This window comes from Dysidea avara, chromosome 13 (assembly GCF_963678975.1).
Source record: "Dysidea avara chromosome 13, odDysAvar1.4, whole genome shotgun sequence".
Lineage (NCBI taxonomy): Eukaryota > Metazoa > Porifera > Demospongiae > Dictyoceratida > Dysideidae > Dysidea > Dysidea avara.
The window spans coordinates 17,070,643-17,094,088 of record NC_089284.1 but is presented as its reverse complement, the minus strand read 5'-3'; the positions used below and the strand labels follow the sequence as shown (position 1 = coordinate 17,094,088).

At 39.9% G+C, this 23,446-nt stretch overlaps 3 protein-coding genes across 3 annotated transcripts in view; all 3 read left to right on the top strand.

The window, feature by feature from the left end:
• LOC136243087 (multifunctional protein CAD-like) overlaps positions 1–9,111 on the top strand; it is a 34,876-nt gene extending 25,765 nt beyond the window's left edge. Inside the window, exons 39-45 of the mRNA XM_066034601.1 lie at positions 6,148–6,289; positions 6,824–6,894; positions 6,949–7,074; positions 7,237–7,392; positions 8,443–8,544; positions 8,595–8,689; positions 8,935–9,111. Coding sequence (XP_065890673.1) covers positions 6,148–6,289; positions 6,824–6,894; positions 6,949–7,074; positions 7,237–7,392; positions 8,443–8,544; positions 8,595–8,689; positions 8,935–9,046 — 804 coding nt within the window. The 3' untranslated portion in view covers positions 9,047–9,111. The remainder of the gene's footprint in view (positions 1–6,147; positions 6,290–6,823; positions 6,895–6,948; positions 7,075–7,236; positions 7,393–8,442; positions 8,545–8,594; positions 8,690–8,934) is intronic.
• A 2,096-nt stretch (positions 9,112–11,207) lies between these two features.
• Positions 11,208–17,813, top strand: LOC136242294 (uncharacterized). Its single transcript, XM_066033702.1, has 3 exons — positions 11,208–12,199; positions 12,888–12,907; positions 16,642–17,813. Exons 1-3 carry the CDS (start codon positions 11,312–11,314, stop codon positions 17,627–17,629), a joined length of 1,896 nt encoding a protein of 631 aa, XP_065889774.1. The 5' UTR covers positions 11,208–11,311; the 3' UTR covers positions 17,630–17,813.
• Positions 17,814–19,936: 2,123 nt separating this feature from the next.
• On the top strand, positions 19,937–22,337 carry LOC136243104 (tyrosine-protein kinase-like). Its single transcript, XM_066034621.1, has 2 exons — positions 19,937–21,060; positions 21,133–22,337. Exons 1-2 carry the CDS (start codon positions 20,012–20,014, stop codon positions 22,250–22,252), a joined length of 2,169 nt encoding a protein of 722 aa, XP_065890693.1. The 5' UTR covers positions 19,937–20,011; the 3' UTR covers positions 22,253–22,337.
• Positions 22,338–23,446: the final 1,109 nt, after the last annotated feature.

Below are 23,446 nucleotides of genomic sequence, written 5' to 3'. Positions count from 1 at the left end.
TAGCCCAAAAATCAAGGGAAAAGCCTCTTTTTCCAATTGAGAATAGTTCTTTTCACTAGATGAAAGTGTTCGTGAAGCAAATGTAATTGGTCGTTCCTCCACTAGGAAAGATGTGGGAGATGACAGCCCCAACTCCAAAGCAGACGCATCTCCTGCAAGACGTACAGGTAGGTCAGGATTGTAATGTGCTAGGACTGTAGCAGACATCAGTAGCTCTTTAGCTTTCACAAATGCTTCATCACATTCTGCTGTCCAATGCCATTGATGACCTGTCTGCAACAAAGCACTTAAGGGGTGTAACAAAGTAGCAAGATTTGGGAGATAAATTTGCCATAATAATGTAACAATCCCAGAAGTGATCTTAACTCACGGACATTCTTTGGCTTTGGTGCCCAGCTGAACAGCTTCAACTTTCTTACTGCTTGTCTGGAGTCCAGTGTTTGTAGTACGATGGCACGGGTACTCGACAGAGTTCTTGAAAAAGGAACATTTGCTACTCTTCACTCTGATGCCGTGTTGCCTCAATCGGTCAAGAACTTCCTCCAATCTGCGAAGGTGTTCCTCATCATCAACACCTGTAACAAGAATATCATCAATATAACATTGTATATAACTCAACCCTTGTAAAATAGTGTCCATTGTACGTTGAAAAATTGCTGGTGCTGAGGCAACTCCAAATGGTAGACGGGTATTTCTGTAAAGATCCATATGTGTATTAATTGTAACAAATTCTCTGGATTCCCCGTCAAGGACCATTTGTTGATAAGCCTGAGTGAGATCAATCTTTGAGAACTTTTGTCCTCCAGCCAATGAAGTAAATAAGTCGTCAGGTTTTGGAAGGGGGTATTGATTAATGTCCAGATGAGGATTAATAGTCACTTTGTAGTCCCCACAAATTCGGAGCTTGCCATCACCCTTCGGAACTGTTACAATTGGAGCTGCCCAATAACTGTGTGACACTTTCTCAATTATGCCAGCTGATTCTAGACGTTTGAGTTCATCTTCAAGTGCTCCTTTAATGGCAAATGGTACTGGTCTTGGTCCTTGAAACACTGAGCAGTCTGAAACATTGGGCGTGTGTTGTCTTTCACATGTAATTTGGCCTGGAAACGTTGTATTGAGCCTAATCCATCAGTAAAAACATCTGCATAGCATTCTAGGAGCATCTCAAGAGTAGTAGAGCTTTTCTCAAGGGTAGCTAACACTGTGTTCACACGGGCACGCTTACTTGGTTTGGTTCGACTCTGCTCGGAACGGTCCCAAAAAGCGCCAGGTTCACACGACTTACTATAGTTCGGTTCGGTTTGGAAATTATAAGCGTGTATTATAAAACATTTGCAAAAATCATTGTGCGTCACGTTACAATGGACCCTTTCCTGTGTTGCTATATCCTTGTGTGGCTCAGAACATTGTCTGCAAGATGACAGGCAATGAAAACAAGGCGTCGTCGTCTTCAAGAAGCGCGAAGACGAATCGATGCTCTTCGCAAGCGAGCGAAGAAACGCAGTGCTCTAATAGCACTCGCTATCACCCTGCAGTCTTCACCACCAGTGGAACGACGGTACTGGGTTGTTCCTACAAGGTACTACAGTAATGCAATGTCACCAACTTGAAACTTGATTTTTGATGATATGTGTGTAGAAGTAATAATTATTTTCTGTATGTGTGCCCAGTGTGTAATTTTGTTTCAAAGAGATTGTACACCAACACTGTTCACAATATATAATTATATAAATTTACATACATAATATGGCTAGGTCTGACACATGGTGGAATAATGTGGTAATGAGATCTTTTACTCACCAAGACTGGCTACAAAATTTCAGAATGTGTAAAGAAACATTTCTTTATATTTGTGACCGCTTATCAACAGAGTTGGAGAGAAGTGACACAGTTATGCGGAGATCACTGACAGTACAAAGGAGAGTGGCGGTCTGTCTGTGGTGTCTGGCTACTCCAATAGAATATCGTACCATAGCTCATTTGTTTGGCATTGGTCGATCAACTGTTTGTGAAATTGTACACGAAACATGCAGAGCTATTGTGAAGGTGCTTATGAAGGAGTACATAAAGTTCCCATCTGGTGATGACTTGGATCGTGTGGTGGATGATTTTAAAACTAAATGGGGAGTACCACAATGCTTTGGCACTGTTGATGGGTGCCACATCCCAATTTGTGCTCCCAGTGAACAACACACTGACTATTATAACCGGAAAGGCTGGTATTCAATGATTGTTCAGGGACTTGTTGATGCTAACTATCGCTTTCGGGATATCTGCATAGGCTGGCCTGGAAGCGTCCATGATGCTAGAGTTTTTGCACATTCTAATTTATACCAAAAAATTACACATGGAAACTTAATTCCAAATAAATCAGTACTTATTTCTGGAGTGAATGTTCCACTGTACATGATAGGGGATTCTGCATATCCTATGAAGTCATGGCTCATGAAACCATTTGCACACAATTCTGACTTGACTGCACACCAGCGGAACTATAATTACAGGATATGCAGAGCCAGAATAGTGGTTGAAAATGCATTTGGACGCCTCAAAGCACGATGGCGCCGTGTACTAAAGAGGAATGACATGAACACGGATAATATTCCCCACGTAATTGCTGCGACATGTGTACTCCACAATATATGTGAGGTTCACCATGAGCACTTCAATGATGCTTGGCTCCACGTTAGCGAAGGTGAGTATGACCAACCTCCAACTGCGACAACCAGAGACACCTCAGCTGGGTCACCACATATCATAAGAAATGCGCTAGTTAGTTATTTCCAAAGTAACTAGCGTTGCACCATAGATAATGTATGCGTTCCTACTGGATTGGAAACGCCCGTATTATTTACGTAGTGACGTCATAGGCCATCCTCGTTTCGCTGCGCGTAAACTTTATGGCCTCGACAGGTGGAAGATTTCGCTGTTCTTGTAACCAGTAAATTAGTGTTTGTTGTTTACAGCTGGGTTAGTTATCACCTACACTAATTGGAGGCTGGACTGGGTAGGGACGCTGGAGGGCAGTAAACAATAGCGTAAGAAAATTCAGGTTCAAAGGTGAAATATGGTGTTTCAAAACGGTTGTGCAAATTTCCTGAAGAAACAGAAAGTGTAGCATTGTTTCTTTGCTGCTGTTTACACCACTTGTAGCAGGCAGAGTGTAGTAGGCTAGCTAGATATTCACTGCTTCACTGTATATTTCCACTGCCTCGATAAAACTTCAGAAAACAAGCACTACTTTGTGCTATTGTTTAGCTCAAGCTGAGCAGTACTGAAGCATAAAATTTATTTCAATGTATCACACATTTCTTTGGTTGTGTAAATGCGGTGACGAGAAGTTGGCTAATAGTACTGCTGTTGAATTATTAGCTGGTGCGTACCTGCCATTGTCACCTGTCGCAAACAATATTTCTCCCAGTGCCCACAGACACGCTGTGTTCTTGTTCAGTACACAACGCAACACAATAAACAATGTAAAAGGAATGTCCACGCCTTTGAACCGGCCTTCAAACAAGCAAGAGAAAGCCAAACAGCCACTCAACAAATTTCCCAATGTTTGGCTCACCGTAACTAGGATAGGAAAATAATTTAACTGGCGTTTCCAATCCAGTAGGAACGCATACATTATCTATGGTTGCACATACACATATATATTTGTTGTCAACACTCACCAACATGTGCATGTACAAACATTATGAATCATGATACCTAACAAAGTCATCACTACTGTTTGGTATGTTCACCTACAAGCCATCTTGAGTGGCGTCTGGATCATAGCCATCATACCCATAAGTAGAATGCATGGGGTATGATGGAGCAACAGGTGGCAACATACCACGACTGTTGCGAGTCAACATGTTCGTCATTTGGAGCTGAAACTCTCTCTCCTCCCTTCTCAATTGCGCATCCATCTCTATCTGTTTCTCTTCCAGCCTGGCTCTCTTCATCTCAAGCTCCATAAACATCTTATCACTCTTTTCTTGCATTCCAATAAATTTATCCATCATTTCTCCTGCCTTATCTACCTTTCCCTCCTTTTGTTTTCTGCTTGTTGCTTTCTCAATCGCCGTTCCATCACTCCCTTTTGTTTGCTCCTGAGAAGTGGTTGTTACATCACCACTAGCATCAGTGACATCGGTGCTGGTTGGACTGGGAACAGTGTTGTTGGAACTATCCAGATTAGTAGGAGTGGCTCCCATTTCTGGTTGCGTCTGCTCGTCATCTTGAGTATCCTGCACTTGGGAATACTCTAGAGTGTCAACCACTACAGCAGGCTGTGTAGATGGCTTGTGCCCTAGCACAGTGTCCATGGCATCGAAGTAATCCCATTCAGGATACCTTCCCTCCCCTGTCTGCTTTCTCTTGTCACTGATTTTCTTGTGTTCTGCCTTAAGTTTCTTTAATTTCTCCCGGCACTGTTCATAAGTGCGATTGTAGCCAGCTGCAGATAGCTCACGCGATATTTTGGTGTAAACTTGACGGTTTCTTTTGCATCCTTCTAACTGGGCCTGTATGTTTTCTTCACTCCATATGCTAATCAGCTTGAAGGTCTCCTCTTTGCTCCAGTATGCCATCAGGAGTGGCAGTCGCTAAATCAAAGTGCGTTAACAAAGAAGAATACTCGCGCACGTGTGAAACAGCTGGTGTCTTGAACCCTCTTTGTGGCACGGTTCGCTGTTCATACAGCACTGAACGAACCAAACCAAACCGTGCGAAAGCGAGTAGCCTGGTTTGTGTAGCCAGGCTAGTTTGGTTTGGAACGGTTTGGTATTTCCCCTGTTCACACGCCAATTTTTAACGAACCGATCCAAGCCAAACCAAGCCGAACCAGGTAAGCGTGCTCGTGTGAACGAGGTATTAGCCAATAGTTTTCCAGTCTAAACGGAATTGTGCTAACCAAACAAATTGTGACCTTTGCCCTTCACCACCATCAGTCTCTCATTTGACTGATTTAGTCTATGTCTTGATTTCTCAACTGACTGGGTGGGGTTCTTGGAGTTTGCTGAACAGCATACTTTGGAAATATGTCCCTTCTTACCACAGTCGTGACAAGTGGCTTCTTTGAAATAACAGCTGGAAGCCTTATGATTTTGTTTACCACAACGGAAGCAGGAAGCACGGCTGTGTAGGGGGGTTACCAGTAAGTTTATTCACGGCGCCATCTGTTGCACTTTTGAACTGGCGAGACTTCTTGTCTGCTGCCTCCATTCCCTTCGCTATTTCCACTGCGTGAGTAAAGGTTAGCTCACTTTCAGTCAAGAGCTACTTCTGGGTGGCCTCACTTCGTAAACCACATACAAAACAATCCCTCAACGCTTCGTCCAAATAATCTTTAAAATCGCAATTGAGTGTCAATTTACGCAGTTCAGCAACATGCTCAGCTATAGACTCATCCACTCCTTGGTTGCGTTGATGAAAACTATCGCTCAGCGATTACAACTCTCTTAGGTTCATAGTGCTTCCTCAACGTTTCAAGTAGCTTTGACAAACTCTGATCGTGAGGTTTAGCCAGTGCCAGTAGGTTCCTTAGCAAGGTGTACATTTGACCGCTGATAACACTGAGAAACACAGCAACTTGTTTCTTTTCGTTGATGTCATTTGCTAGAAAATATAAGGTTCAATCCTTTCAAGGTAACTGGTAATAGTCTCTTTACGAGGGTTAAACTCCTCAAGATGGCCAAATGTTGCCATTGTAAGTCAATACCTTGTCGCCAGTTGTAATGATTGTGACCAAGGAGGATTCGAAGGGATTCGCATTAGCACACTGTTAACTCTATATTCACTTATTATCACGACTATCACGCATGCACATTACAACACCATAAAACTACACATACATTACAAGTACATGTACAGTATATATAATCCTAATAGTACATACACTACAGATATCTTTTGCTGTCAGTTGTTTTATTGACCCTACTGAAAAATAGACCAAACGCGTTGATCATATATGTGATCCAAGCATTCTGAAATGTAATTTAAGATCACTGGTAATTTTTTAAAATGAAAGCACTAGTGGAACTTTACCAGGCCATATCTTGTTGAGTATTAACATCATCAAGATAGCAAGGAAAGTCTGGTCACATGAGCTTAAGGAAGATCATGTGAGATGTGTGATCACCTCTCCTACTTACATAGGGCAAGCTGCTGGGGTTGATGTTCTATGAGCCGAGTACCCGGACATCTGGATCGTTTGCTGCAGCCATGCAACGTCTCGGAGGTGGAGTAATCACGATGAACAAGGAATGGTCTTCTGTGAAAAAGGGAGAATCCCTAGAAGGTATGTATTTATTATATAGTGGAACGTGACCCTCTTTCCTTTTTAGTCTTGTCAGCCATACTGAATTTTCTTTTGTGAAATAATGACAAATAAATTCCAGCCAGGCCCACAAGGTAACCTATAACAGTTAACTTTCATCAAAGCCAGCCAGTCCCACTATTGATAGGTTCCAGTTTATTCAGCCCATAATTGATCAAGTAGTCTACTTGTCTGTCTTAATCCTAGCATTAAAATGTTATCACTAAATTTGACATTATTTTCAACTGTGTACCTGAAGACAATTGTTTTGTCATGAGTTCATATTGTGGCGTGGGGGGGGGGGGAGATTTTGCTTGATAGCCCAGGCCTTGAAAGATGAGTTCACCCTACTAAATGTATTGAGAATGTCTAATCTGTTAGAACTGAGGTGTGAGCTTTAAGAGGTTAACAGAAAGGGCAACAATGCTTGCAACTTTGCACAGCATGTTATCTGATTGGAAACTTGGTTCTCAATAGATTATGATTTACTAGGTTGAATTAATGGTGTCATTTCAGACTCAGTTCGCATGATGTGTTCCTACTGTGATGCTGTTGTGCTGCGTCATCCTCAGTACGGCTCAGCAGAGGTGAGTCATTGTGTGGATCAGGTGATCCACTATTAGTGGGTGTGGCTGTTTTAGGAAGCCAGTCGTGTTGCAACTAAGCCACTGATAAATGCTGGAGATGGAGTAGGGGAACACCCCACACAGGCATTGTTGGATGTTTTCACCATCAGAGAAGAAATTGGAACTGTCAACGGATTAATAGTAAGATCTATGTCATGTAGAGAGCTGAATTTAACTTATGCTGCATTTGTGGATTTTTTTTTTTTGCTGAGTGCCAGTGCTTACGATGTTGCATCAAAGCCCTCCCTTTGTAGAGTGCAGTATAATATAAATAGTTCTCCATAATCTTGATTGTTGCTATAGGTTACAATGGTTGGAGACCTCAAGCATGGCCGCACAGTTCACTCACTGGCTCGACTACTCACCAGGTACAAGGTGAAGTTGCACTATGTCAGTCCACCAAGCCTGGGCATGCCTCAGGATGTGTGTGAGTATGTGAAAGAAGCAGGACTGGAACAGGTAAACGTGGCTACTGTATTATGCAATACTAATGCATGTACGTGACCTTTGCATCTCTAATGCTACACTTATTTTATTGACAATGTACTAAAAATAACACTTAGGGATTACCGTGTGACAAAAGGGTCCAGGGTACAAAAAAAACCTGTCACCAGAGCTGGAACAAAAGTTCAGTCGATTCCTTACCTTTTGTATGCCTAAACTACTATTCAAACAGTCATTTCTCTCCCTGTCTGAATACTTAACTGGTAAACTTAACCAGGTAAAAATATTGTTATTGTTATTAAAGCTTTACAGTGGCCAGCACTGAAGGTCTGACAGCAACATGTGCTGCAGCCTTCGGATTACCTAACCTAGCATACTGGAACTGGAAACCTAAGAACAGTACTTGACCTAGCTAACAATAAGGTGTAACAGAAAAGGGCCAAAGAAAATATCAAGGATTAAACCTTAGTGTTATCTGGGTTGTTTTGACCAAGAAAATATTTAGCCTTTTCATTTGTTGTTTCACAAGCTTTTAACCAAAATTTTACTGAAGTTTTCTGGGTACCAAATATCAATGTTCTCTCTACTTGCCACAAAACTAACCCCACAAAGTGAGCATGCATACCTCCACACTCATCACATTTATAACCCTTTCTTTGATGTGACTTTACCTATAGACTTGTGCTATGCAAAAGATGATGAAACAGAACATTTGTATATAAATTGGTGCTGTCACAAAGCATATAAAAAGTAGATGCTGTTCTCCGTAGCAACTGAGCACATGGAATCTCCTATAGCCAATAAATAAACTTTCAGTTTAAATATGGCTGAACACTTTTGTCTATGTACTGCCTGCCTGCTTAGACTGTTGGGCTATTGGGTAGGTATACAGGTAAAAAATTACATACAAACCATTAATACAAACTGCCATATAGTCAGCAAATTTTTGCTCCAATCAAAGTGACTAGATGTTATACTGACCAAGGTTTTTGTGTTTATTTGTGCATTGCTAGTGAAATTTTTTTATTGTATCATTGTCAGTTGTTCATTGTCTCTGCTATATAGGTAACTTACCATTCACTGGAAGAAGCATTGCCGGTCACAGATGTGCTGTACATGACCAGAATACAACAGGAGAGATTCCCATCAGCTGAAGAATATGAGAAGGTGTTTACTCTCCACACAAATTATTACTCATATCCACTATTGTTGTACAGATGAAGGGCTGCTACATTTTGACTCCCAAGTTGCTGACATTAGCTAAATCTCGTATGATCATTATGCACCCTCTACCCAGGGTAAATGAGATCAGGTGAGCTATCCTGTGCATTCTGTTGGTAGAAGAAAGGTTGACATTTTAGAGTGCAATGATTTATGTGTGTGTGTTTCTATTTACACCCCAAGAAAATGGTTTGATAATCAAAGTATGAAAGTATATAAACTGCGCATAGTAGATTCTCCAAATCCATGTAATTTAAAGTTAAATGTCTAGTGCCTTTTTTTGTCATGTGATCTCTGAAATACAACTTGATGTGAATTATTCATTCTCTGTTCTAGTGTTGAAGTTGATGGAGACCTAAGAGCAGTCTACTTCAGACAAGCTGAGTATGGAATGTATCTGAGAATGGCTCTGCTTGCTTCTATCCTTGACAAAACTGGAACAAACTAATTGTGTACAGGTTGTAAGAGGTTGTAAAGTGTAACTGCCGTTTGTTATTTATTTAATAAATCATATATGGCTGATGAATGCATGTATGAGGTAGAGCCAATTCCTGTTTCTCATCTGTCATTACAATTTTAATATGGATGGCGTGCAGGCATTCATTATTCATTAGTAAAGGAATTTTGATTCAGGTAGGTGGAAAATGATGTGGGTAGGTGTTGAGAATCTAAGCATCAAGTTTTCTTGGCCTAATGGAGAAGTTCATTAAACTGTTTTACTACTACTACTACTTGGCAATAAAATATGCTTTCTGTACACATAATAGCCAACTATATTCTTTGTATTCTTGTAATATTAAGAAATGTTTTCCTCTCTTTGACAACGTTTTGAAGGATTGTACATCATGTCTTGATATGCTGAACATTGAATGCTATCCTAAGTCTTTGAAATAGTTTGGTGATATTGTTAAGAAAGGTACATATTGATAATGGTACAGAGTGTGTATCTGTCCCCTGTACACACCATACCCAAGATTGTGAAATTGTCTTGCACAGACACGCACACACACAAGCAAGCAAAGCCTTCAGCTGCTGCTATGCAGTCATGCTGCCCAGTGGCCAGCACTGGGACACCTGTGTACTACTCAGGTGCTACGAGTCAGCGCAGGTATGCCCTCCTGGAGCAGGACTAGTAACCCACAGGAGGCTGTACCATGTCTCACAGGTGAAAGTGTGGGCGCCCAAAGTCCCACCTGAACATTTACCTGCTATGTGAGACATAGACAGTTGAGCATTTGCTTTCCCAGTTTACACCAGCTACCCAGTGATGTTACAGCTGGGTGGGCTGCTTCTTCAGTTGGCACCAAGTCCCCATTTTTAATAGCTGGGTAGACTGGAGCAGTGTGAGTAATGTTTCTTGCTCAAGGAAACAACAACAATACCAAAGTGTCCCAGCTGGGAATCAAACCTGGAACCTTTCGATTACCAGAGGGACTTGGCTATACTGCCCCGCACACACAGCAGCACCACAAGGAGGGACATACATGGCAATTAGGAACTTGAAGGAAACATATTCAATAAGCTACTAAAAAATAAATTATAGTTTGCTGATCAACTCCCTACATGTTTGTTCCAGATGTATCCTTTGTGGGGCATTTAGTACATGCAAGAGCCCAAAAATCCAGCAGGTTTATATTATACAGTTGTCAAGTACAGTCAGGGCCAACAGATTATACTGTTTCAACAAGTTACCTAGCAGGTGATAAGAGGTATTGCTGGAATGTAGAATCTTCTATAAATTGAAAGTTATCCAAATGATCCATCAGCTCTTAGATAGCAAATAAAGAGTACAAGCCATATATAGGGAAAGATGACAACTGTGAACAAAATTTAGTTATTTCCCAAGAACAATTGATAGTCTATTTATTTGTAGTTATGTAATTGCATGTATGTAAGTAGTTAGCTAATCATGTACGTGTGTATTTGATTTTTCTTGGGGCTGGTCCCCCTGGACACATCAGTAATTACTAACTGTCCAGTATAATTAAAATTAAATAAGCCATGGACAAAAGTTAGTAATCTAAGGCCTGGGTCTATAATTAGCTATCTCCCATATATTGCTCCCCACCTCAAAAGAGGGGGATTTGTTTACCCATTAAAACAATTTTTGATTCAGCAAACTGCCGCCGTCAAAAGCGCCCAGGGGTGGGGCAAGATGCAGATCAGTGTCAAATCCCCAGTAGGTGTATGGGGACCCCCCGGGGGTGGGGAATGGGGCTCAGGTTGACAATGATGAGGTGCCATCATGGTTGTCATCCAACTTCCACATGACTATCAAACTCAAAGAGATTCCCTGATTTATGTGAAGTGGGCAATGAATCTATATCTCCTCATCAATTCTCCTGGTGGAGGCAATCATGCCAAACTTTTGCAGGATAGTGTGATCACGTTTCCACTTTTATGGTCTCTTGAGATAAAGAACCCGCTTGATCAGCGAATTCGAAGTTGGTGAGGCCGGCTGAGGTCTCCCAATTCTTAGCTTGTTACGTCAACTAGGCATTATTTTGTCCCTACCCGTGAAATTTTCTTTCAGTAATTTTCCGGAAAACCCACAAAAAAAAATGCGCGGTGTCCTTTTTACCATGACGCTGCCACGCCCAACCGAAAGTGGACCAATATTGCGGTAACTTGAATTTTTGTGTGGTTCGAGTTGTGGTCTGAACCTCGGTCTGAACTCTGAAAAATAAGCTCGCAGTGACATGAGTGACTGGCGATGAGGGGTGTGCGACTTTGCGTTTTACTACTGCTGGTAGGGTTGACCACTAACTCGCAAGCAATTGACACCAGCCAAGCTTGGAACTACTCTGACCAAGAAGCATGGAAATTGGTAGATGATTGGTTCTGCGATGGTATGCGTCAATCTCCCGTCAACATCGTTACAGAATCGCTGGTGAGGAACCCAAACTTGATCGACCTCAGATTAAGCAACTTTGATCAACCCTTGAATGGCAACTGGACAAATAACGGATTTACTGAACAAGTTAATCCAACTGGAAACTTTATGGCGTCGTTCGTGAACCACAGAGGTACTTACAGCCTTAGCCAGTACCATTTTCACTGGGGGATGGTGCAGAGTGGGTCAGCACATCTTCTAGATGGTCGTAGTTACAATGGTGAGATACACATGGTGTCCAGGAAGATCACAGGAAGCCCTACTGATGGTGATGCTAATGCTGTGTTGGGTGTTTGGCTTGACAGTGACGAGACTATGGAAATTGCTGGAACCGTATGGGAACAACTTATGAATAAGCTACCACTTGAGGCTGATGACATCAATGCAGTCACTGGACTTAGACTCTCAGACTTTTTGCCATCTAATTTAAGCTACTATTATTACGAGGGCTCCCTCACAACACCACCATGTAATGAAGTGGTGCAATGGTTTATGTTGAGAACTCCCATCAGAGTTCCGGCAGCTTTTCTGAATGCATTGCGTACTACAGTCAATGGGATAGATGGGACCCTACTGAGTATTAACCATCGTCAGACGCAGGCACTTAACAATCGTAAAGTAATGATACAGGGTGGAGGTGGGTCTTCTACAGTAACCTCCTTTGGTGCTACCCTATTGGTGGGTCTAGCACTGATCATATGGCTGTTGTAATAACTGTCACCTTGTGATCTTACTTGGAACTGACTCATTTGAATTTTCAATTGTGTAGTTTTATTTGTATTATTTTGTTGTAAACAAATCCCTCTAGTGGGGGAACTATAGTTTCTACATTATTGTCAGTAAACTTTGGCAAATAAAATTTTTGGTCTGAACTTTCGGCAGGTGAAAACTTATAACAAATTTGTATAGTGATTCACCAAAGATTCCCTAGCTTCCAAATGACTGATGACATAATAACCCTAATTGTGAATACACTGCACAGGCGTGGTTCTATAGGGGGTTTCACCGGTTTCTGGAAACAAGTCATATTTTTTAAATTGAAGAAATAAATTAATACAGTATAGGTGAAATTTAAGTCTGAAACAATTAAGGTGTATTACTAAAAGATAGTAACTTCTAGTGATTAAACTCAGTGGCGGATCTAGGAGTTTATAAAGGGGTTTCCAGTTTAGAAGGTGGACATACATATATATAACAAAGTGCACTGTGCATGTGCTAGGGGGTTTGGGGGCATGCCCCCCCCCCAAGGAAATTTTTGAAATTTAGATGCTCTGAGACTGCATTTGGCAACAATTTTAGTGTGAAATTATCTGTAAAATAAATATACCAATAAATACATAATTATGTAACTACGTACATTGTAATTATTGCCATGATCCATCCATCATGTGGTTAGGCAGTGGATACTGAACCAAAGTCAATTCAATAAGCCGTACTGGCTATTGAACCGACAGCCAAGTATGAACATGATTCTGTATGCACACTCAGTTTGCATGCTTTATTTAGGGGGTATGGGGGGCATGCCTCCCCCCCCAGAAATTTTTTGAAAAGAACAGTGCAATGAGATTGAATTTTAGGGGTATTTTTTTAGGATGTTGAACTATAGATTTATGTGGTGTATATGTTTGGGCCAGCACCTGCACAAAATTAAATCATGCAACTTTAGGTAGCTATAACAGCCACTCTCATTCTGTATACAGGGACGTAGTCAGAATTCTTGAAGGGGGTCATGCAGTTTCCAACAGCAATATTGAGTTACCAGAAGCAGGAATCTTGGCATGCAGCCCCCAGACTTTCAATATTTTAATGAATCAAAACTCAGCAAATTATTTAATGCAAAAATAGTATAATTGCATAATTATTTATATTGTACTGGACAGCCAGTAATAATTACTGATGCGTCCAGGGGGACCAGCCCCAAGAAAAAAATCAAATACACACATACTTTATGGTTAGCTAACTACTTACATATAGCTACATACAATTACATTAACTACAAATAAATCAACTGAGTCTAATTCAATTAAAAATGCATGGGATAAGTGATTCCAATCTTCAATTGTCCTAGGGAAATAACTAAATTTATATGAATTAGTGTTTATAAATGGTGTTGAGAAATGTAAGAGATGAGTAAGATCTGGTCGATTGCACTCTTGCATTATAATAATCAGGAATTTTTAATCCTGATGTATGCCTTATAATAATAGGTGCATACCCCTGGAATGAAGCTAGTATACTAGATAAAGCTATAACTATAGTGGAAACAGACATGCAGCATAAGACAGACATCTGTAAATCCCACTGGTATAGGAACCATGCATGAATCCACTGATACAAATGGAATGACAACATAAATTATGCATAGCATGGGTTCATTTTGCAACCGAGCCCAAGTGATACTGGAGTTCTATATCTTTCAACACTGCACACCAAAGCTATAGCAGTTTAAGGTCATGCTGCAGTTTTGCATAATTATAATATTAGGAATGTCTGAAAAACTACACTAATGAGTTCCTTAACATATTTGCATGTGTGTTCTATTATTATTATTATTTGTTTACTGTACAGAAACCTCCATATGGAGTATATAGTACAACAGAGTAAATTGTAGTGATTGTACTTAGCCTAAATTAATGCATTATTAGACTGCTCTATTAGAATATATCGATCTTTTAACAAGTGTTCAAGGGGCCCCAGGGGGCCCCTTTCAGGCTCCCCCCCCTCTTGGCGGCCCTGAATTTACGGCACATATTTTTGTAAATTCTTGTTTTGTTTAAGAGCTTGCTTAATTCACCACTTTCTAGGACATTTTGATCGCTTGATTCATGCAGTGCTCTTGATTGCTTGATGATCCCGGTTGCATATCTACAGGACTATTGGTAGTAACTATACCCTTTGATAAACAAGAAGAACGCAGAGAAGCACAAAACATACTGCAGCTACTATAGCTACAAAGTAGTCCATTCCACTCGCCATTCCATGCAACAGTATAGCTAGTCCATTCCATGGATCAGGTGAACAAGATGCTGCATGTGGTCTTAGCGTCAACATCACTTTTAAACCACTGCTATTTAGATTTATCTGTTTCCACCTCTGAGACAGAGTAAATTAGAAGATGCAAAGAGGAGGCTGATTCATTTATACTGTTTTATATCAGTTGTATATTATATTTTTGTATTTTTCCCTTTTCTTGCCATGCCCACATTGGTTCCATTCATGGTCCTATTTGTTGTCCTGTTTGTTGTCCGAGGACTCACATATACTTACAATTTTTTTTGTTTCGTTGTACTGTACGTATTCATCGTTCATGATGGTTTTTCTCTCTGTAATGCTTAGTTACAGGTGAAAAGATCATGATGTGGCTCAGTCTTAAAAAGCAAAATGACATTGTCTGAAAAACTTCTGAAAATGCTCTCAAATTCAATCACAGAGAGCCTAAGCTTCAAAATTTTTTAATTTTTTTATTATTATTAGCGCTTTACAGTGACCAGCACTGAAGGTCTGACAGCAACATGTGCTGCAGCCTTAGGATTACCTAACCTAATTTCAAGGACTTAGACCTAGTGACTTGACTTACTGACTGACTGATAAGGTGTAACAGAAAAGGGGCCAAAGTAAGGAAAAAAATCCCTCCAACCCCAGGATTCGAACATTTTGGGGGGGTATGCTCCCAGACCTCCAAGGTTGGCATGCTAGTGTGCTTCAAACACTAATGTATACCATAATTAATTTGACTGTAGACACTATAGATGCTTCTTATCACCCATGTCCTTATCCCCCCCTCAGTGTGGAAAAATCCTAGATCCGCCCCTGCTTACAGGCACAATCAAGTTCTTTCCATTCTTGCCTCTACACTTACTGAGGTCTTTGCTGATACTCCATCCGTCAAGGTTACCATAATGCCCCCAAACAACCATTCCAGCTGACCTACTAATAACTTCTTACCATCCAGTCGGTATCCAGACATCGTGATAGACAATTCCCAGAGCCAATCTATCTCCCTGCTGGAATTAACTTGCCCTCTTGACTCTGCTCAGCATATTCAGGCTGCACAAGACAGGGAACAGAATAAACTTGAATATCTCGACTGAATTACTATAAGACAATTGAGATAACAGTGCTGGGCCACTACCAGCTTTCTACAATCAAGAATCTGTCTGCTTGATTTATAAATTTTGTTCATCCTGAGTTGAGTACATCAAACAAAGTCTTTCATAAGAGATGTCTAGGCAATGCTGCCTCTGCCAGTATATTGGCTTCTAGAAAGATTTTCTGGTAAGAAGTGGAACACTAATATTAGGTTAGTAGCTACTTATATCAGTTGTATCTTATAATTTTAGTTTTGTATTTTTTCCTTTTCTTGCCATGCCCACATCAGTTCCATTTGTGGTCCTATTTGTGGTCATGTGTTGTCCGAGAACTCACATGCTTACATTTTTTTGTGTACTAGTGTGCCGGCATCATTCATGATGGCTTTTCTTCTAGTTGAGGCTTTGTAATGTTGGGATTTTTATTCATAGATACCTTTATTTATCCTATATACGGCCAATTATTCAGTATAGCTACGTAACTATTAGTTTGCGTGACTGCTCTACACCGAGGCATGACTGCTCTACACTGAAGTGCTCAATGTTTTGCTGTGGTACGCATGGTGTGCAGAGATAAAGTGTTCGGTGACTAATATAAGTATTATGTAATGAACAAAAAATTACAAATCAACAATAGTAAATAATAGAGGCCTTTTGCCTTTGCGGATCAGTTGCATGTGTCTGCGGAGTCTGTTCAATCAGATTAACTGAGCCGCACAGATTGGGGGTAAACTATAATAAATAAATAAAATAAAGTACACTGTTCCATTAATCAATGATACAATTGCTGAAGAATTTGGATCAGATAAGGAGTGGGTTTGTAATCATGACCTAGCTCTTCAGTATGAAATTGATAGCTAGCTAGTCTCGCGTGGCCAGACCGCTTTTTTCCGTATATTGGCTTTATCCCCACCCAATACACGGAAAAAAGCGGTCTGGCCAAGCGAGACTAATAGCTAGCTAGGGTGAAAAAACTATTAGGATCAATGTTTGAGTGGTTTTTAAAATTTTTAACGTTTCTATCAAGTTGCCTCGTTGTCTTCTACAAGAAAGAGAATAAAGGTTTAATTCTTTCAGTCGCTCTTCACTAATGATTAATAGGCGCGGCAAAAATGTTTTTCCCATCATGGCATTTTGGCAACGCACAGCAACAATGCTTTTCACCTTTCTATTGTTTATGACATCAATATTAGTAGTGAATTCGCACGAATATGCTTTGTGGGACTACAAGGACCGCGGTGAAACATGGAAATCTGTACAAAATTGGTTCTGCGGTGGTGAGCGTCAATCTCCCATCGATATCATCACAAACAATCTAGTGAAAAATTCCAACTTAATTGACCTCAAACTGACCAATTTTGACCAACGTTTTGACGGCGACTGGACCAATACGGGACATACTGTGAAGTTTACTCCCAGTCCCAGCAGCTCCACTGCAGCGGCTGTGTTTGATAATCATCGAGGTTCTTACATCCTCCAACAATTTCATTTCCACTGGGGGTCACTGCAGAACGGATCCGAACATTGCCTGGACGGTCAGAGTTTCATTGGTGAATTACACTTTGTCACTAGGAAGACCACAGGTAGCCCCACCAGTGGTGATGCCTTTGCTGTGCTGGGGGTGTGGCTTGTGGACGACCCAGGTCTGGTCCTTGATGCTACTGTATGGATGGAGCTATTGAACAATTTACCAAAGGAAAACAGTGACGCTAACACAGCTAGTGGACTCAGACTCTCGGACTTTATACCTGAAGACTTGAGCTACTATTACTACGAAGGTTCCCTCACAACACCACCATGTAATGAAGTGGTACAGTGGTTTATGTTGAGAAATCCTATCAGAGTTCCGTCAGCTTTTCTGACCCCATTATGTAATTCTGTCAGTGGAGCAGATGGTGAACCATTGAGGATGAACTATCGTGATCTGCAGCCCTTGAACAAGCGCAGTGTCATGATACAAGACACTAATGGATTGGGGTTGGTGATAACTGCATTTGGCACAATCCTACTTGCTATGGTGACATTAGCAGTTTGTTCACATGTGTGCTAACTATAACACATTCACTTACTATCTAACAGGGCAATCATTATCACTGTCACATTAAAATATGATGAAAAACATATGACAATCAAATAGGTAGATTATGTACTTGGTTAAGTCCATGCATTTGGTATGTGCTTTATTGCTGGCTGAAATTATACATTGTAAAGATTATGATTTTACTGTAACTGCACTAGTGGTTCTGCTCTGCTGGTATAGGAATCATGTCACAGAAACCTCAGTTATCCAAACTTTTGGAAGCAGAAAATGATTGTTCTATTAGAGTAGTGAGCATTCTGAGTTGACTTTGTTTTGCAAAATGCATTATATAAATCATTTTGCAGTGATTTTACACACTTCATAGTGTCCATGTGGTCCTTGAGGTTCTGCTGTAGTATGTACATAGGTGTGGATTTGTAACTATAGTAACATCAGTAGCTGTTAACTACACACAAGAAGTACTAATTGTTACACATGAACTTTATTTTGACTGTGTGAATTTTAAATAAACTAGTCACCATGTAAAATCTTACCACTGACTAATGAAATGATTAAAATATTTTAATAAAGCAGTCAGCCAATATTAACAGAACAGGTTAGAAAGCTCAAGAGTATAACATGTCAGTCAACATAGAAATTTCATTTTAAATATCCTGCATGTGTCCTTGTCATGTTCACTATAGAAAACTAGAAATTACACAAAGAGACAGATGCAATTTACAGTACACAGAAACTGCAACACATCTAAGTATTGGCACATGCTCCTCAGTCCTCATAGCAGTGCTAATTAGGGCTCAAACGAATAGTGGTATTTACTATTCAAATATTCTTTACTCACAACTACCGAATATTCGAATATTCTTTTTCAGCATTGGTATGGATGAGATATCAATAATCCTGTTGTACCTGATGTCTTTTTAATGCAATTCAGAATCAACATGATTTGATCACTTATGTCATAGATATGCTTATATAGGATCAAGAATCCCACGTACTCTACACACTGATGTTATATATTTCCTTTGAAACGAATATTCGAATACCAGAAATGGTATTCGAATATTTGAATATTCTCCGAATATTCGTTTGAGCCCTAGTGCTAATTATCATTTTGAAAGTGGCTTAATGCAAAAGATCTCCTCTGTGTTTCATTCCTTAATATTCTGCACAACTCCGTACAATTTAATTCAATTTACAACCTAAATTCCACCTATACCAGGCAACATCCTCTCTCAATAGTCCCTCTTTAGTTCTTACCAATATTCGTTCTCTGTGAACACACCCTTCATTTGGAATGTTATTCTGTATTGTATAGCTAGCTACCAGGCCTTACTAAAGTTGCTGCCTTTCATTACAATTTCACTTTTTCATTAACTTACCTGTTTTTGTATTGTAAGTAACTGTTTTTGTCATTGCTTTTGTTTCTTTGTATGCCATGCACATGATACCATATGACACGACACATATGATACCATATGACACGACGCATATGATACCATATGACATGACGCATATGATACCATATGACATGATGCATAACTACTTAGCACAACCTATTAACACACCATCCAGACACCAAAGCGGACTCTGCTATAGCACCTGTGTAACAGTTTATCCTATAATGAAAATTTTACTGCTGCTGCTATTAATGACCATCATTCTTTTTTATTTTTGTCATGTAATTTGCTTGCTGGATCATCTTTGTAATTGCCTTCTTAGAGTTTTGTTGCATTGTGTCCAGTGTTTTGTCTTGTATCTGTGTCAATTTTTAGTTTATATTTTTGCATCCATCCCATGTAGGGGCTGGTGGTTTGAGTTCAAAGTTGTTGAAGTTCAAGGGGTCTAAAAGTTGGTCTTTGTTCTTTATAGTTTAATTAAAAGAATGTTAATGATGAATGTTTTATTAGAGTAGTTGAGTGTTTATCTAAGTTAATTTAACGATGTTTTTTTGCAGCTATTTAAGCAGTTTTACCCCTTTAATCCCCTCTTGTTGATTCCTAGAAGAGATTAGCTCTTCTCTTATCACTCTTTCCATGTTTTCATTGCCCATGTATGCTTTAGATGCAACTGCACCTGTACTGTAGCTTGTATACCATCTTTCTAGCTAGCACATAGCTAGTAAAATTTTGGAGGGGATGCTTCAGCCAGAGTGTTAGCTAGCTAAATCATAAATCAATCAATCAATATGATTTTAACAGCTTTGATTAAACAAAAACTTGGCACTTTTCTTCCTCTTCCCAGTCCCACCCCTCAAATCTATCCCGTTCTTTCTCAAACTTCAAGCGCTTATAGAAACGCTGCGCGTAAAATGGATTATACTGGGAAAAACCCCCATCGTTTTTGTGTGTCTGCCTCGACTGCTCGAGCTGTGCCTAGACATAGAACTGGGAAATGGCGGAAGACTTGAAGTGTTCGTTTTGTGAAGATCTTTTTATTGGCTCAAAAACCATCTTTTGTAAGCAATGCATGAAGGAAAGTTTACAAGTACTGATAGAAAAAGACAAGGAAACGCATAATGATGTATGCTGTCCGTTATGCTCCGCACAAATGACACAGAAGGATGTAGAATCCATTCCTAACAATTTCCTTGGCAAGGTTAAACGCCTTATTAGAATTCTCAGTGAGCGAGGAGAAGATCATGATGCCGCCAGTGACACTACTTCCAGCAGTTCTGAAGATGATGATTCAGCTGCTGGGATTGTACTGACGGGTTGTGGAAAATGTGAGGGAGACGTTCCTGCCGTCTCGTGGTGTGTGAAATGCCAGGACTCATTGTGCCCCAGTTGTGATGAAGTGCATGGAAAATGGAAGAACTATAGAGAACATGAAACAATAACAATTGAAGAGTTTGAGCACAGAAGAGGGCTTGGCAGACTAGAGCATTTGCAGTCCACATTGAAACAATCACCGACTGCATATGGACAGCTAGAATATTGCAAGACCCACACCAAACAAACACTAGACCTGTACTGTAAGACTTGTAGTAGTTTAATATGTCGAGATTGCGCCTTGAAGGTTCATCGTCATCATAAGTTTGCCGCTGTTGATGAAGCAAACAAAGCAGAATCAAACTACACAAGTAAAAAGAGTTCTACACAGAATCAAGAAGTAGTTTCTAAAGATAATCACACTTCAAGAGGAACTGCTACAAGTAAGAAAGGTCAAGCAGTAGTAAATGGTGTTACAAAATCATCTCAGAAGGAGAAACACAAGAAGGGTACTACTGATTATAAGAAGGAGCTACAACATCCATTATGGGTTGCAAAATGGGACTATTCATCTACAGAAAGCAACTATCTAAGTTTTGGGAAAGGAGACCTGCTCTATATCATAAACACTGACATGGGAGACTGGTGGTATGCAAGGTCTAAACACACTGGTCAGAAGGGATATATCCCTTGCAATTTTATTGAGCAACTGCAGTCTCTTGATGCCAATGAGTAAGTTGATACCATAAAAATGTAGTACATTCTACTCAGTAATATTGTAGCATTATGTATGTTTATTTATAGCTGGTATTTCGGAGCAACCACAAGGAAAGATGCTGAGAAGCAGCTGATGCAGCCATTCAATGTCTATGGGTCCTTTCTCATTCGTAACAGTGACACTTCACCCGGCAATTACACACTTGCAATAAGAGACACAAAGAAGATCAAACACTACAAGATACACAAACTAGATGGTGGAGGGTTCTATGTAACCCCACAAGTGACTTTTGAAGATATTCCCAAGTTAGTTGATTACTACAGCAAACAAGCTGATATCTTGTGTGTGAAGTTGAAGGCTCCTTGTCTGCACAATAAGCCATCATCAGCTGCAAATGTGTTAAACCAAGTAAGTGAAGTTTTTGAGGTTGAACGAAGCTCTATCACTCTCAACAAGAAGTTGTGGACAGGTGAATTCAGTGAAGTATGGCAAGGAGTATGGAACAACAAAACCCCGGTTGCAGTGAAGACTCCCGTAGAAGGTAATGTTTCTGGACTTCATAAAGAAGCGGAGTTTATGAAACAGCTTAAACATACAAGTATAATCCAGTTGTATGCTGTGTGCACACAAGAGGAACCCATCTACATCATAACAGAGTTGATGAAACATGGCAGGTTATTAGACTACCTCAGAGGTGATGGTCATTCTCTAAAGCTTCCCCAACTAATGGACATCGGAGCACAAATAGCATCTGCAGTGATTTACCTTCAAGAGAAAAAATGTGTTCATCGAGACCTTGCTACCAGAAATGTTTCTGTATCCGAAAATCTTGTTTGTAAACTTGCAGATTTTGGTTTAGCTCGGGTCAATAATGTGGATACTTACCAAGTTCCTGGAGGAGATCTTAGAATTTCTCTTAGGTGGACACCTCCAGAGATCTTTTTATATAATCTTGTCACCATTAAATCTGATGTGTGGTCATTTGGTATATTTCTATATGAGTTAATCACTCATGGTAGCACCCCATACTCAACGATGAGTAATACTGAAGCAGTACAAGCTGTATGCACAGGTTATCGTATGCCATGTCCAACTGGTTGTCCAGACCACCTCTATGAGATCATGAGAGAATGCTGGATGGAAGATGCAGCAATTAGACCAACTTTTGTGACACTTCAGTCAAAATTGAAGCGTCTGACCAGTTAGCTCTATGTTATAGTATACCTTTTTAATGTTGTTAATGTTGCTACACAATACAAATAAGATACACACAACTGTGTTTCATCGCAAATGGTCCCCAGGGTTTATGTAATGAAATAAAAAGGACAGATTTATAAATTTCATTGCTTAGTTTGCACTCAAAATAAAACTGACAGTATATACTGAATTGTGGTTTATTTGCAGAACTGGTAATTCACCTTATTATTTTTAGTGTATCTGTGTGCTTCAGCTTATAGCTATTTTTTGAGGGGGTGCTCATTTAGCCTGCATGCCAATCAGTGATTCATCCATAAATTTAGCTAGCTACACTTGTATTCTATCTTGAGTATATGAATGAAATTCACTACTACTTTCTGTCACAATACTCACATCACTACAAAAAGGTAGTAACCATCATCACCAAGAGTAAAAAATAAATTTACTCTTGCCGTCACTATAAGTGTATATTGGCCTAAAAATATTGTGGCAGAAATTAGTCATCAGGCTTCACTATAGCTACTTTGTTTTTACTGCGTGTCCACCTAGCAGACTGTAACTTGAAGAGATTAAATTGATGGGGTCTAGCTCGATCTATTCTATGGATCGAGCTAGACCCCATCATCAGCTAGACCCCAACACTTCAAGTTAGAAGGGAAAACCTGAGACTGATAATGATCTACAAAATTGTTAATAATCTTGTTGAAATTGATATAGGGAACTCACTTATCAGGAATAATTTACCCACCAGAGGACATTCAAATAGATTTAATTTAAGCAACCATTTACCAGAGTTAATTCGTTTAAACATTTCTTCTACCCCGATGCAATTAAACTGTGGAATAAATTACCAGATACTATAATTAATTGTACAACATTACAAAACTTTAAAAATCTAATTAACTGTTAATAATATTTGCACACACACTACACCTTTATTTACGTTTACACTCGCTTGTCGAGTCCTGTACATTACATATAATTAAATTAAATTGAAAGGAACAGAATCATGGACTAAACCACGGAACAGAACACTTTCTTAAATCTAAGCTTTGCAACTTACTATAGGCCATAGTGAATAGCAAATAACTTGTAAGAGCAGCTTCAGCTATAGTTGATAGCTGAAGCTGCTCTTACAAGTTATTGGCGGCACCTCCAGTGGATGATCAAACCATATAGATGTACTAACCCCATGCAGGTTAG